This window comes from Nicotiana tabacum, chromosome 6 (assembly GCF_000715075.1).
Source record: "Nicotiana tabacum cultivar K326 chromosome 6, ASM71507v2, whole genome shotgun sequence".
NCBI lineage: Eukaryota > Viridiplantae > Streptophyta > Magnoliopsida > Solanales > Solanaceae > Nicotiana > Nicotiana tabacum.
Genome location: NC_134085.1, coordinates 170,387,252 through 170,404,263, shown reverse-complemented (window position 1 = coordinate 170,404,263; position 17,012 = coordinate 170,387,252). Strand labels below are relative to the sequence as shown.

At 32.5% G+C, this 17,012-nt stretch overlaps 1 protein-coding gene across 3 annotated transcripts; it reads right to left on the bottom strand.

The window, feature by feature from the left end:
* Nucleotides 1-5,384: 5,384 nt before the first annotated feature.
* LOC107818648 (DEAD-box ATP-dependent RNA helicase 20) lies at nucleotides 5,385-11,672 on the bottom strand. 3 transcript variants are annotated; one of them, XR_001655478.2, is made up of 10 exons: nucleotides 11,328-11,672; nucleotides 10,501-11,150; nucleotides 10,245-10,421; nucleotides 9,985-10,146; nucleotides 9,743-9,897; nucleotides 8,564-8,656; nucleotides 8,321-8,406; nucleotides 6,213-8,233; nucleotides 5,852-6,085; nucleotides 5,385-5,738 (listed from the first exon to the last, which is right to left on the bottom strand). XR_001655478.2 is itself a non-coding variant. In XM_016644689.2 (10 exons), exons 1-10 carry the CDS (start codon nucleotides 11,387-11,389, stop codon nucleotides 5,644-5,646), a joined length of 1,941 nt encoding a protein of 646 aa, XP_016500175.2. In that variant the 5' UTR covers nucleotides 11,390-11,672; the 3' UTR covers nucleotides 5,385-5,643. The 3 variants fall into 3 exon arrangements, 1 of the variants encoding a protein (XP_016500175.2); XR_001655477.2 differs by having other exon boundaries at nucleotides 6,227-8,233; XM_016644689.2 differs by having other exon boundaries at nucleotides 8,007-8,233.
* Nucleotides 11,673-17,012: the final 5,340 nt, after the last annotated feature.

The following is a 17,012-nucleotide window of genomic DNA, read 5'->3' as shown; positions in this document are numbered from 1 at the left end:
ATCGAATAACATTTTTGTTACGTATTTTTCTTTATTATATCTTTCAATATTTAATACTATTACTTTGTTAATAGAAAGTTTCATTAGCATATTACGTTATTTTATATTTTTCTCTGAAGTTTTTTTTATTACTTTATTTTTATTTTTTTATTTTTAAATAATTTTAAAACTCCAACTTAAAATTACTCCGCAATTTGAATTGGTAATTATTATTTTTTAAATTTTGTTTTTTATATTAAAATTATATTAAAACTCCAACTTGAACTACTCCCCAATTTGAATGGGTAATTTTTTTTTCTCTTTTTCGTTTTTTATAGATTTTTTATTTTAAAATAATTTAAAAACTCCAACTTGAAACTACTCCCACCCAATTTGAACGGGTAGTTACTTTTTTATATATTTATATTTTCATTTTCTAATTATAGTTAATTATAAGATATCTATTTTTATTTTAAAATTATTTTAAAACTCCAACTTGAAACTACTCCCCGATTTGAATGCGTATTTTTTCTTCTCTTTTTTTTTGTTTTTTTATAGATTTTTTTTTGCTTTTTTATTTTAAAATAATTTAAAAACTCCAACTTGAAAATACTCCCACCCAATTTGAATGGGTAGTTTTATTTTATATTTATATTTTCGTTTTTTATATAGTTAATTATAAGATATCTATATTTATTAATTCAAATAAAGTAATCAATTAATATATATATATATATATATATATATATATATATATATATATATATATATATATATATATATATATATATATGATAGTTTTATATTTTTTTATTATTTTCATTTTTTATATATATTTAAATTCAAAAAGAATAACCAATAATTAATTATTAACTAAATAATAAATTTAGTAACTAATTATGTCATGTGGCTTTTTTTTAGGCTGCCACTTGGCTTAACGAAAGGGATTTTTCCTCAACTACAACAGATATAATTTATATAAAATATTTGTTAAATCTTTGTAAAATCTTTGTTAAACTAACAGGACTTATACAGGCAGCGCATCGAATAACTTTTTTGTTATGTATTTTTCTTTATTATATTTTCAAATATTTAATGCTACTACATTGTTAATAGAAAGTTTCATTAGCATATTACGTTATTTAATATTTTTCTCTGAAGTTTTTTTTATTTCTTTATTTTTGTTTTTTTATTTCAAATAATTTTAAAATTCCAACTTAAAACTACTCCCCAATTTGAATTGATAATTTATTATTTTTTTAATTTCGTTTTTTATTTTAAATCTCACATTTGAAACTACTCCCGATTTGGATGGGTAGTTTTTCTTCTCTTTTTTTTCGTTTTTTATAGGTTTTTTTTTTTTGCTTTTTAAAAAATAATAATTTAAAAGCTCCAACTTGAAAATACTCCCACCCAATTTGAATGGGTAGTTATTTATTTATATATTTATATTTTTGTTTTTATATTATAGTTAATTATAAGATATCTATATTTATTAATTTAAATAAAGTAACCAATATATATATATATATATATATATATATACACACACACACACACACACACACACACATATGTATATATATGGTAGTTTTGTATTTTTTTTATTTTCGTTTTTTATATATATTTAAATTCAAAAATAATAACCAATAACTAATTATTAATTAAAAATAACTACCAATTTGAATGGGTAGTTATTTTCTTATATATTTATATTTTTGTTTTTTTATTATAGTTAATTATAAAATATCTATTTTTATTTTAAAATTATTTTAAAACACTAACTTGAAACTACTCCATGATTTGAATGAGTTGTTTTTCTTCTCTCTTTTTTTGTTTTTTATAGTTTTTTTTTGTTTTTTTATTTTAAAATAATTTAAAAACTCCAACTTTAAACTAATCCCACCCAATTTGAATGAGTAGTTATTTTTACATATATTTTTATTTTTATTTCTATTTTTTATTATAGTTAATTATAAGATATCTATATTTATTTCTGCCATTTGGCTTCATGAGGTGATTTTGTCTTCTGCTTTTAATTATAGATAGATAGATGGTAGTTTTATATTTTTTTATTATTTTCGTTTTTATATATATTTAAATTCAAAAATAATAACCAATAACTAATTATTAATTAAAAATAACTACCAATTTGAATGGGTAGTTATTTTCTTATATATTTATATTTTCGTTTTTTATTATAGTTAATTATAAGATATTTTTTTTTATTTTAATTATTTAAAAACTCCAACTTGAAACTATTCCCCGATTTGAATGGGTAGTTTTTCTTCTGTTTTTTTCCGTTTTTTTATAGCTTTAGTTTTTTTTTTGCTTTTTGATTTTAAAATAATTTATTCCAACTTGAAACTACTCCCGCCCAATTTGAATGGGTAGTTATTTTTATATATATATTTTTTTATTTTTTTATTATAGTTAATTATTAATATAGATATAGATAAGAAATCTATATTTATTAATTAAATTAAAGTAACCAATTAATATATATATATAACCAATATATATATATATATATATATATATATATATATATATATATATATATATATATATATACACACACATATATATGGTAGTTTTTTTATTATTTTCATTTTTTAGATATATTTAAATTAAAAAGAAAAACCAATAACTAATTTAATAACTAATTATGCCATGTGTCATTCTATTGTGAATGGCTAGTTATTTTCTTATATATTTATATTTTCGTTTTTTTATTATAGTTAATTATAAGATATCTTTTTTTATTTTAAAACTCCAACTTGAAACTGTTCCCCGATTTGAATGGGCTAGTTTTTCTTCTGTTTTTTTCCGTTTTTTAAAGCTTTTTTTTTTTGCTTTTTGATTTTAAAATAATTTAAAAATTCCAACTTGAAACTGCTCCCACCCAATTTGAATGGGTAGTTATTTTTTTATATATATATTTTTTTATTTTTTTATTATAGTTAATTATTAATATAGATATAGATAAGAAATCTATATTTATTAATTAAATTAAAGTAACCAATTAATATATATATAACCAATTATATATATATATATATATATATATATATATACACATATATATATATATTTTTTTATTTTTATTTTTTAGATATATTTAAATTAAAAAGAATAACCAATAACTAATTTAATAACTAATTATGCCATGTGTCATTCTATTGTGAATGGGTAGTTATTTTCATATATATTTATATTTTCGTTTTTTTATTATAGTTAATTATAAGATATCTTTTTATTTTAATTATTTGAAAACTCCAACTTGAAACTATTCCCCGATTTGAATGGCTAGTTTTTCTTCTGTTTTTTTCCGTTTTTTAAAGCTTTTTTTTTTTGCTTTTTGATTTTAAAATAATTTAAAAATTCCAACTTGAAACTGCTCCCACCCAATTTGAATGGGTAGTTATTTTTTTATATATATATTTTTTTATTTTTTTATTATAGTTAATTATTAATATAGATATAGATAAGAAATCTATATTTATTAATTAAATTAAAGTAACCAATTAATATATATATATATATATATATATATACCAATATATATATATATATATATATATATATATATATATATATACATATATATGGTAGTTTTTTTTATTATTTTCATTTTTTAGATATATTTAAATTAAAAAGAATAACCAATAACTAATTTAATAACTAATTATGCCATGTGTCATTCTATTGTTCTGCCATTTGGTTTCATGAAGTGTTTTTGTCTTCTGCTTTTAATAATATATAGATAAATGAGAAAAGTAGATATTTTTTATTTTTTAAATAAAAAATAAAAAATATAGGCGCCATAACCAATGTTTGGTAGCAATTGCAGTTTTCTATTAAATCTCGATTAATTGGATTTCACAAACAAAGGTTTTAGGTATTCTAGTTAGTAGTTACCATAATACCAAATCAAATGGAAAACGATTTATTATCCATTTGAAGTGATAATCTTTTTTCTTCTAAAAAATGAACACTAGTCAATATTATGGGTAGACAGATATAGATATAGATTACGTCTAGAGCATCATTAATTACTCGTTAGTATCCTCAAAAAAAATATTTTGAAAGTTTTTTCCCCGAAGGGAGAGTCCTTTAGTAATGATTTTTAACACTTAAGATTAACCTACACACGCATGATTGTGTTATAAATTTCACACAGATTTATTTCTCACTTTTTGCTTACCAAAAATTTCCAAAAGTAACTTCAAATATTCTGAATTTCTTGTGTTTACATAAAATTTTACAAGAGTCATATTTAGCATTGAAAACATGCAAACTTTCTCTCTTATAATGAATTATCGAAAGTACTCTCTCAAAAATTATTAATTATTAAATATTTTAAACTATAACCATGGGACATCGATTGATGTTTATATATTTTCTTACTAATAATATGTGTTACTAAATATTGATATATTGGTAATACTACATAATAAAGTAATTAAAATAATTTAGGAGACGTTCAACATTTGTAATCAGAAAACGCATCAAATCTTTGTAGATAACAATACAAATCATAAAATTTCTTAAGACTTTAATTCTTCTTAAAAACTATGGTATCCTTATCAATAGTGACAAATAGAAAGTTAAACTTCAACCAAAGTATACTGGCAACTTACAGGTCTTGTTGGAGAGATAAATCACAAGAAATTCACCAAGGAACAAAATCTTTGTTCGACGGTAGAGCCACCAAGTCAAGCGTCGTTTGAAATTGGCCAGGCAATAAAATTTGGATTCCATGATAATAAGTGATAATAGAAGAGAAGAAAAAAATTGAATAGTGAAGTTTTCGTGAAGTTTTAGAATTCTACTGAAGGAGAGCATCCCTTCATATGAATAACACCTGTTCTAGAAGCACGCTCCTTCACATGTAATCGTGCATTTTGGGGTATTTGGTAAATGTTGATTTTCGTAAACTATTTATATAAGTAGGATAATCAGTTCCTTTAATTTCAAAATCTACTTTTATATAGGCATATAGAAGAAGCCCATTATAAGAACTTAATCAAATAAAGGAACTTATGGTACGAGAAAAGTGGGGAGTACCAAACAAATTTGTTCAGGAACGGGTGCGACTTTTAATTATGAGTATGATCCGTTGGTTTGGAATATTTGTAGGCATCAACTTTTTGTTTTTAATTTAGGGTAGATTATATATATTGGAGGGCATTTAAGTAATTTAATTTTTCACTTTTGAGGTTCCTACTTTTAATATGGTATATAGATGATATTTTTATTTGGTACTGACTGCTGAGGATCGCTTCCAACTTTAAGTAACAACTATGCACTTATGTTATATAGTGAATATTGAACTTTTAGGCTAGGAGAAAATCCCATACTCGAATTAGAAGGAACACCTAACAGCATAATATTATTCTTCCTGCCAAATAACTATGCTCAACTCCATTTGCATAACCACATTCATAAAACATGTCTACATAATGAACCAATTCGACAAAGACTAAAGGAAACAGGTTAGCTTCTCCCCGTTAATTAAATAAATCAATCAGCTAGCAAGAACAACAAACATTCTCGTTCTAAACTGAACAGAACACAGTAACCCAAGACCTATGGATTTTAGAAACTAGTATACATAGTCCTATATGTATATAGCATCCTCTATTGGAGTAGGCACAGTAACTACCAAGGCCTTCTACCAAGCGGAATTACGTTGGATCCAGACTTCTGGTCCCGGTTTCCAAAGCCACCTCGTCCTCTAGACCGGAAATTGCTCCCTGCAGCAAGAAAAGCAAAATCCAAATAAATCAACTACTTATCCCTATTCTTGTGTTAACAAGTTGGACTAATATACAAAATAGATTTAAAAGTTGAGTATTTAGACACAAACCTCCAGTGCTGTGAGAAGTAGACCCTGCCAATGCAGAAAGTTGAGGTGGAACAATTTGCCCTGCCTGCTGAAGGATCTTAATAAGCTGTCGGGTATACTTGGCATTTGCATGGGTGAAAAATGTAAATGCAGTTCCCGTGGCACCTGCACGTCCAGTTCTGCCAATCCTATGAATATAATCCTCAAGACTTGAAGGGAAATCATAGTTGACAACACACTTTATGTCCTTAACATCTGCATCAAATCAAACAATAACTCCAGTTACACCCAACTGGTGAAAAAAGTACAACATAACTTGCAACCTTATCCCTGCAGTACTGAGATCCAAGTGATCGTATGTAAGATATAACACATTCCTTACATAAATGTGCCCACCTTAACCTGGCAGGGATAAGGAGCAGCTCCACCACAACTTCCAAAATCAAATCCAGTGACACGATAATCTTGCATGAGTCTACCGGGCTGTCAGGGCAACCAGCTCCAAAACTGTGGATGGGCAACGTTAACCTCAACTTTACTTTAGACAAAATGACTTGAGACATACCCTTTGTGGAAAAAGTCGAGGAATTCAACAAAAGCCGCCTCCCTAAGCTTAAAATTCCTAAAATATAACAAATGGATCTTCACTAATTGCACCATGAAGTTTAACACCTTCATTTGACACCTATTTTTCACTATACCAGTTCCCATTTTCCTTCTAATACCTATTTTTCACAAAGGCAGTTGGCAATATTTTTAAAAACCAACATCAATTCAGCTCGAAGAGACAACGTATCCCCTTTATACCCACCACCAAACTTTCTAATGTAGAAAAGAACAATTGGCCATTCATTCAGCTTGAATGCTCCACTGATTGGCAGGGTAGGGTGCAGGGTGCAGGGTGCTGCAATAATACTAGGTCCCTATAGTATCATTACCACCCAACAACTTTCTAAGTGTAGATAGAAACACAGTCAGCCATCCAATTAGCTTGTGTGCTTTAAGGATGGGGTGACGAGTGTAATACTCACAAGTGCCTGTATTATGAATTAAAATTTCAATTTCCACTAACTACAATGTAAAAAATTCAAGTAAGCCCACATATGTAAAAGAAGCTGTACACCTAATTTTACTACGGAAATGAAGCATTGCGACCTTCGCATCATCATCAGTTCTCTTTTTTTAAGAGATCTCACAGGTTTCCTATTCTGAGGATAAGATATAGGGGCAAATCAGAAGAACACAAGCTATAAATTTTTTGTGTGATGCTTTGTCATCAGACATTAAACATTTTTCGATAAGGATGCTATGCCATAAGACATTAAACATCACTTGAAATTGTATGACAAACTAAGTAGGCAGCATAAACAAACTCCACTAATGAGAATAGGACTCCCTCCATACAGCCTGTATAACCTACTTTTAAACCCAGGTTGCCTCAAACTGATTGACCCCTATCTAAAAACTTTAGCATTTACCAACAACCGCAAATCAAGGCAATCTTTTCATTGACCTTGATTGGAAACCTCTTTCAGCACTATACTTTTCCAATATATCCCAACTTGAAAAATGTATTCGGATAGTCCAAATTAATGACCGACCTCTGGTTTCCTAGTGACCAAACTATCCTATGCAGACCAGAAAAGGGAAGTTAAGACGTGCTACTAAACCAAAAATTTTACATTGGGGACAATTCTTATAGCTCTACGAGGGATTCCTCTCCTTTAGAAGTGTGTGAAAACATTCAAATTCCCCTACATTATTACATCATCATAGTGCTCACTCTGTAAGAGCGGATTCTCCTATTTAAAGATCCCTACAATTTTTTTGAGATTACTGAAGAATTGGTCACATAATACGTTACAAAGGGATTACTATTAAGTTTCTGCATTTAATTCAACTAATTGTTCTGATATTGACTTCTACCAAAGTTCAACTAATTGTTCTGCTATTGACAGTTCCGAGAAATCCTATATTCTCCTGCTCACGTGAGCAAAAACATTGTTTTTCTGTTATTGTGGTTAATGCGCCCCTAGATGCATCCCAAACCTATGTACCCAAACCACAGATTACTAACCTAGGAAAGTTGACAGCAGCCGGAGACTCGTTTCCTCTAGTGTGAAAGACCTAAATGGACAGACTAAAAAATCGTAATCCTAAACATTATTGATCCTACCAAGACCACGTGCAGCAACATCAGTAGCAATCATTATGGGACTTCTGCCATTTTTGAATTCAGCCAGGACCCAATCCCTCTCATCCTGGCTTTTATCGCCATGGATGGATAAAGCTGGCCATCCATCCATTCTCAACTGTCTTGTCACTTGATCACATCCTTTCTTTGTTTCTACAAATATTAGGATTCTGCTTCCATCCATCATTTCTTTCAAAAGCCCAATCAACCTGTGAAATCATACAACCATGACCATGAGCAATCAAGTTTGAAGAGGGAAATCATAGAATAACATGTGGGTGGCTATTAAATCACACCTTCTATACTTCTCTAAATCTGTGACAACTTCAACGATTTGCCTTATAGATTGATTTGCTTTCAAGTCTGGAGACCCAATGATGACCTGACAATTTAAGCATGTTTAAACACATTGCAAAACATCTTTAAAAACAGTGATGTTACTTGTGATGCACTTGTATGTTAACACACTATAAAGTCAATGCATTATAATATGGCATCACTGCTTACTTTATCAAAAAGAATATGGTGTCACTACTTACCTTATAGGGATTGCGTAGAAACTGCCTAGCCAGGCTTTCAACCTCTTTGGGCCAAGTCGCACTCCAATACAAGGTTTGTCTATCTGGTCTAATCTGTAGCATCATGAAGAAATATTTTCAACCTCAGACTCTGAGCTTCTCCTAGAGGACTTTGGCATGCAATAATTCAATCACAACCAATAACGAAACAGAATACCACCAAGACAAAATACATTATCACACAAAAACAACAACAACCCAGTGAAATCCCACAAGTGGGGTCTGGGGTTGGTAGTGAGCACGTGGACCTTACCCCTACCCCGAGGAATAGGGGTAATTCGAGGCTATTTCTTTCAGATTCAAATTTAAGAAATAGAGAATACATTTTCAACCCCTTTTGACCAAAAACATAGATAATTAGAGGGTTCGAGAAACAGCAGAACAAAATTAGAGCACAGTCAAACAAATAGGGAGAAACAAACATATCCTTATGAAAGATCCATCTTTCACCGCAAAATCATAGAAAATGCAGAAGTTCAGCATGCCATGTACAGTTAAATCCTGCATTAAGTTAGATGAGAAGACCAGAAGCCATCTGAGACCAGCCCATCAACCAGGCAATGTCCGGGAAGACAACGATGGAATTGTTGCCAAATTTTAAAGCAAACGGCAGTGCTGACTACTTCCATCAAAATGCCTCTAAACTCCATTGCATTGATAACTATACTATTAAAACCTCTTCAATGACTTGGAAAAGAAAAGTTACATGAATGTGTTGAGTATCTCCATTACCCCTATTTATCAACAAAAAAAAAAAAAAGTAGAATCTCCCTTACCCCTTCAAAATTTAAAATATTTTAATGCTCCCCGAAATTTAGCTATCAGGAAAATTTCCATATTTAAGGAGCAAAATCAAGCATGAAAGAAACTCAGTCGAGAAACCTCTGTCTCTCACATATTATTCATGGTTAGTAAGATCCACAGACTAAGTCAAACAAAAAGATAATCGTTATGCAAGTTGAGTAATTGTAGCTGCCTGGCTGCAGGATGGCCCAAAATAATATCCTGACATTCCACTACAGTGAACGAACATGATGAAGTATTGACACAGATGAGGGCCCAAAATGATATTGAACGAAATTACAGATTGTTGTGCAAGTAAAATCATAAAGGAAAAAAGAAAGAAAAGAATATGCATGCCTGGGAAATTATTTTCCTGATTTGAGGCTCAAACCCCATATCCAGCATTCGATCAGCCTCGTCCAGTACGAGATAAGTCACTCTTTTCAAGTTTGTATGTTGAGCTTCCAGCATATCTATTAACCGACCAGGGGTTGCAATTACAATTTCAACTCCTGATATGAAGTTTCACGTTTTAAAACCAGTTCAGCAAAAAAGGATTCAAAACAAACAAGTTAGTAACAAACAAAGAAACAGAAAACCTCTTTTAAGATCACGGATTTGAGGTCCTTTTGGGGCACCACCATAAATGCAAGTACTACTAATGTTGGCACGCGATCCAAATTTGACAGCTTCTTTTTGAATCTGAACAGCCAATTCTCTCGTAGGTGCTAATACTAGCACGATTGGGCCATCACCATGTGCTGAATTTGTGAGGAAGAAAAGATCAAGATGGAGCCAGTCAATAAAAACAGCAAGCCATTCTAAACAATCAAAAACAAACAGGAAACACGATACTAACCCAACCGTTGTGCGCGGACATGGACCAAAGCCGGCAATAGATATGCCAAAGTCTTCCCAGAACCAGTTTCAGCAATCCCTATTAAGTCTCTGCCCTTTAAAGCCATTGGCCATCCTTGTGATTGGATAGGTGTTGGCTCAACAAATCCTAATCTTGAAATAACCTCGAGGCAATAATCTATCACACTAATTCAATCAGAAAAATTTCAAAAGATTTAGCTAAATCATCAATACATTTAGGTCTCCAGAAGTAATACCAGGAAAGTTTGCCTCATGGAACATCTGAATTGGCCTAGGGACATCATGGCCTTCAACAGTAATCTCACGCCGTGCACGATAAAGAGCAACATCCTCTTCAGTCATTGCCCTCACAGAGTGATGTTCAACATAAAAATTCTTCTCGAAGGGTACCAAGTTTCCAAAGTCTACCTTTGGAAGAGTAAGGTTGTCTAGATCATCTCGTGAGCTCCCATGCCTACCTCCTCCTCTCCCACCACTACTACCACGGCCTCCATCTGAACTAAACCTTCCACCTCCACGTCCACCACTGTAGCCTCCATCAAAATCCCTACCTCCTCTTCCACCACTCCTACTTCCAGTGTTGTTTGACCCTGCACCAAATCGCCCAGGCCGGTCTCCCATACCACCGTTAGCCACTCTGTCACCTCCAAAGCCACTGTCCCGGCCCATACCAGCCCCTCTTGAAAAACCACCTTCAAAAGGTGGATACCCATTGAACCCGCCATCAACAGGTCCAGATCCACCCATACCACTACCCCCTCTAGCACCAGCGTCCATAGGCGGTGCTTGTGGACCGCCATAAGGAACGGGCCCACCACGACCGTAGCTAGCCGCAGCTCCACCAGCCATAGGCCGAGAATATATATGAGGTGGACCCATTAGGTCACTGCAATCGGAGAAACACAAGCAAATAGTGAATACCCAATCACAAGATTCAAACTTTATAGCCAACAGAGTAATCTATGCTTGTATAGTTTATGCAGAAACATAATACTCCTACGCATAAATCACGAAGTGTATGTGACAACATAATAATAACAAGAATCTTGAAATAAACATGTACCTGCGACGCTGGCGATAGGAGCCTGAGTCACCATATCTGGAGTCGTAATTAGAGTAGCTCATGGTCGCAAAAGAGAATTAGGGTTTTACAGATTTGAAAGATGAACGGGAGGCAAAGAAACTAGATTTTCCTCTTTAATCGTCTTTCCCTCCTCTCTGTTTTGTGTTAACCTATTTCTGCCTCACAAATGTAATACCAGTCGCGTAGGAGATATTTTCTCAATTCTTATTAAAATCGGTGATAGTTTTATTCTACTCAAGTACACTTTTTTTCTTTTTTATTGTAGTTTTTTCTTGAGATTCCTGAGTTCCTTCTCGTGTTGTACGTATTATGTCCAGGAAGCATATGAAAACGAAAAAAGATACAGGGTTTAGTTAATTTTTAGCAAATACTTCAGAAATTAAAAACCAATTGAAAATTAATAATTTTACTGCTTTTTCTAAGAATAAGAACATTTTATTTTTCAGAAACCATTGTGTTTAATTGAATGTTTTCAAAAAAATATAAAATTATAAACTTTAGTAGAAAAACTTTAAGACGATAGTGCAGCCCTTTACTTCTCAGATCCGTCACTTAAACCTGCAAATTGTTAATTCTACGGTTCTACCTTGAACCGGTATTCTTAAAGTAGGAGTAACATATATTCGAATGGTAGTAAGTTAACACAAAATAAGTCTAAAGCATTGTTAAAAAGTAAAATTACGTTTATGTTATAAAACAATAAATTAAGAAGAAGAGTGTTGGAGATAAAAGTAGATAGAAAATTCTATTGATTTTGGGATGAATTACAATGGAATATAACCTCTTTATTGAAAAGTGACTTAGCCACAAAGTAACAAATTCTAAAATTTCTCGCAAAGATAGATATTCATATTAAATACAATTCTATTTACAACACTCCCCCTTGAATGTCTATTCAACAGATAATGTGTCTCGTTAAAATCTTAACTAAAATAAAACCCAGTGAGAAAAAATTTTAGTGAAGGAAAAAGAGTACACATATCTAACAATACGCCTTTTGGTTGATTCGTTAAAAACCTTGCAAAGAAAACACAGTGGAACAAAACCTTGTAAGGGAAAAAGAGTACGACGCGTATTAACTCCCCCTGATGAGACAATAATTCACATCTTTAAGCCTTCGCATTCCAATCTTCTGCACCATCTTCAAAAAATCGTTGGTAGAGATCTGATAAACAAATCAATCATATAAACTTGAACTAATTTGTTTCACCTTGAAATCATCATTCTTGTCTTCATAAAATGCTGGCCTTTTCAATATCTCCATAGAGATTTTCGCTATCATATTGTCATGCTTATAGTTATAGCAAGATATATATGTGCACAAATTGTTGTGGCACTTCGGGACCAAAAATTGTATATGCTTTAAGCGATTTAAATCCTTTAGCGATTGTCATAGAAGTTAAGTCATATAAGCCATATGAATAGACTTTAGATGCATATCAAGTTTTCATGTCATGCTAGACATATAAGAAAGAAAAAAGTGATTGCACCCACCATTGACTTTTTATTTTCGAGTGTTTGAACTACATGTCAAAAACTTTATGTCTTTCATGTGGAATCAATTCTACTTGAATTATTTATCCAAATTTAAAATCTTCATCTATATTTAGCGTTATCATTTTATACTTTCAACGAATATTTTATATCGGTTCCAACCTCCATTTTTTTTAAAAAAAAGCATAACATAGAGATCTCTTCGTTCTTATTTTCAGGTACACGAACCTCTCCTGAGATTTAATGAAGTGTTACGTTATGTGATCTTCTAGATCACGTGCCTCCTTATTATGATCATTTACTCGTCTTCCTTATCGAGAATTTTATTTGAAACCGATTTGTCTATACACTTTAAGTGTACCAGAGACTTTATCCTTCTAGGACTTATTCTAATAGGAGCATTTGTAGTGAGAATATAGTTACTTTTTTTGGGTCAGCAAATGTATCTGGCATGCTTTGCAATATATTACAGATGAATTATCTTTTTATGAACTTGATCTCACCCAAACTCACACCACAAATAGGTAGTGAGGCGGCCGAAGCAATAATAAACCCAACACGAGTCGGGATCGAATCCACAGGGAGTTAGAATTTGGATTAGGTATATAACTAGAGGTAATATATGATGTGCCTTAGATTGGACTTCCACATATTCATTGGTTGTTTTATATTTCTACTTTTAGCTAAGGATCGCAAATAATACTAGAAGACAGTGTTTTTGGTTTTGAGTGATTTTCAAATGATAAAGGAATCTAGGGTCGTGACTTTCACCTGGGTGGCTACCTATCAGGTTGTAGACTATAGGTCAAGTTTGATTTATCGGGTTCATGGTATAGCAAACACACGCAATTACTCACTCTATACCTCTCGGTAGTTTGAGTGATTTTGCCCGATTTGGCTTTCTCAAACCCAAATGGGTATTTGCACTAATCAAGTGATATATGCTCAAGTTGGGTCTTACTATCTCTAGATTTGACCCTTTAATTAGGGCTATCAATTTCTTGATTTCATCCTAATTCCTTGCTAGCCAAGTTTTTCTATACCTAGCCTCTCTTTCTCAAGTAAAGACTAGGTCCAAAAAAAGCATGAACCAATGTTTGCAACCATTAATTTTAGAATTTAAGCATAAACAAGGCTACATATCACTAACCTAATCACAAACAAGCTCTAAAATTAAATATTCATCAAGTATCTACACTAGGGTTACGCCACAACTCTAGCTAAAGATTTAGCTACTCATGAAATATAAAGAAATACGAGAAGAAATTAAGGTAGAATGCATAATCATAGATTAAGCAATAAGTCAATCTAATACAAATTTACTCAAAGAAGTAAGAAAAACGTTCAGGTGCACCTCTGCAGACTAAACTTAACCTAAAAATGACAAAAAGTTATATTTATACTAAGCTAAAAATATCTAACAAAACTGCCCTATGGAGGTTATGCGGAGCGCAAAATATGCTTCTGCGGCCGCACAATTCTAGTGCAGTTTGCAGTCTTGGAAAATTGGGCTTGAACTCTTCAGGCTTCTGCGGTCTGCATAAAAGTAGGTGCGGCCGCACAAAAGTGATACGGTCTGCACTCCTTTACTTTCCAGCTCTCTGAACCTTCAGTTCTGCAGTCCACATAAAAGTGGATGCGGCCGTACAATACCAGTGCAGTCCGCATTCCCCGAGCTGGTCAAAACATACTCTCTGAATCTTCTTCTGCGGTCACACTAGAATTGTGCGGTCCACACTGCTATCTCATTTGCCGTTTTTTTATTCTTGTTCACTTTAGACTCCTTTATGAGTTGATTTTTGACTTCTTTGGCTCGTTTCCCAATATTCCTGCAAGTAAGCACATTTTATTAGTTTTCGGGAATACCTTTAAGCATTTTTTAGCTAAAACGCAAGTAAAAGAGAGTAAATAAGCGGTCAAAATCCCTACTTATCAAGTCTCCCAAACTTAAGCTTTTGTTTGTCCTTAAACAAATAAGGCAATTTACACCTCCCCTAGAACAAGGGATATTTCAGCTGGCCTAAGGTGAATCAGACACACATCAATTGGGACCAACAATTACCCACAATACATATTAATTATCAACAACACAATGATTTGACTTTTTGAGTAAACAGTTCTAGTGTGACACTAAAACATCAAGAATTGACTCTATTCATCAAGGAATCTCACTCTTTCACGTAGGTCATTGTGGATCCCAAACTCCTCCTCATCTAATCTCCATTAGCAAATCTTACTTTAGAATGTACACTCAAAACAAGGATTGTGAAAAGTTTGCTTATTTCTCTCAAAAGAACGTCTCAAAACTAGCTTTAAGTACCATACGCTTGCCCCTTATGTAAATCACCACTATTGTAAGCTCACCCAGCTTGAAATCATGTATAGCTTTTACGGGATGTAATGAAGGCTTTTGGATCAAGGTAGGACTTGTTGGAATAGAATGGTTTCATCTTTCTTTAAGCACTCCATTTTCTCTTTTCGGCTCATACTTTCTCGACTTTGTGAGTCATTTCATTCTTCCTCGGGGGAACTAGAGAGACGTAATGTCATTCTTTCTTGAACATGACATTCATTTTTCTCCTTTTTCTATTTACTTCAATCTTTCTTCCTTACTTTCTTTTAGATTTCCTTCAACTCTTCACTTTCTTTTTGTTCTTTCTTTCTTTTCTTTGCCTTCCCTTTTCTTCATTTGTTTATCTTTTTTGTACCGTTCATCACTTTCAAACTCCTCTTCTCTCCCCCAAACTTATATTTTTGCCAATTATTTCTCAAAAATGCTAACGAAAGATCGGGTGCCAAGAGAGGGTCATTGTAAAATGGATGAAGGCTTGTGTAACATGGTTATTGAAAGAAAAATGGCTTCGGCTCAAAGGGGTTGACTAGGGATATCACATTGGTGGGCCATGGAAGATTTTAAATTTCAAATCGGATCAAGGAGAGCCTACAATCATTTCTCAAGACAAGTTACACTTATAATTTCGCCTAGACAAACATTCGGGGAAGTTCTAGACCATTAGCACGGATACTTGGACTTGCAACTAAACATCTTACCTCTCACACTTCTGGATTGCTAAAGAGAACATAGTCGAGGTCCCACAACAACCCTAACTAAGATTGAGAATCAAAAATGGCTCGAATTGAACCACTCGATGACTGCTTAAGTCAACACAAGAGTCAAAAGAGTCACAACTAGAGCTATTTTCTGCCAATGACTTGTTTTTTTCCATACAATCATAGGTAAATATGTTGGTACCAAGTGAAGCATGCTTGAGACCCCTTTTATTCATTACTACTATATATACCAAAATATAAAAGAAAATGGACTCAATCCCTTAAGAAGGTTGTCTCACCATCCATCGTTGGGAAGAGCCACCCGGTTCACACATAATCCACTTTTGGAAAGAACTGTGGCATTAAGAAAACCAAAGGCTTATTGTTCAGTCAAAATGTAAAAAGAAGCTACTAAAATAAATAAGAAGTTATACTACTAAAGAAAAACAACTAAAGAAGTTATGAAATAAACTATAAAAAGCGAGATAAAGGAATATACAAACCGAAGTCAAATGAATATATACATAAGGGGGAAGAATATACATAAGGAGAATGAATATTTACATCAAATGGAGAAAATATATGAATATTTACATCAACTGGAGAAAATATATACATACCAAAGGAAAATAAAGATGAAATAAAAATAGTATCAGAGTTATTACAGCCCAAATGTCAAATAATCAGAATAGACCACCCCCCAAATGAAAAATAAGCATTGTCCCCAATGCTTAACAAAAATAAGAACAGGGAAAGGTTAGAAAGTTAAGAGAACTCCCTATGTGGTCTCAGTCTGCATGGGATCCTCAGCAACCTCACCTCAAGCTGTATCTCATCATCACCAGGCTGAGGGTCAAGTGGGTTGCTGAGCATCCAGATCATCTCCTCAACTGTGTGGGAAGTGGCAACCGGCTCCTCAGACTGGCCGGCTGCTTCCTCTGGTGCTGTCTATGCTGCTGGAATAGTAGACTCCATGAGTAGGTCCAATGGAAGGTCTCCTGCAGATGCAATCTTCTCAACCTCCTTTGTCAACTTCTCCACGGACCTCTTTGATGCTTGAGACTTCTTCATCTTCCTGACCTGCTTGGTCAGATCTGCAATGACCTTCCCATGTGCCTC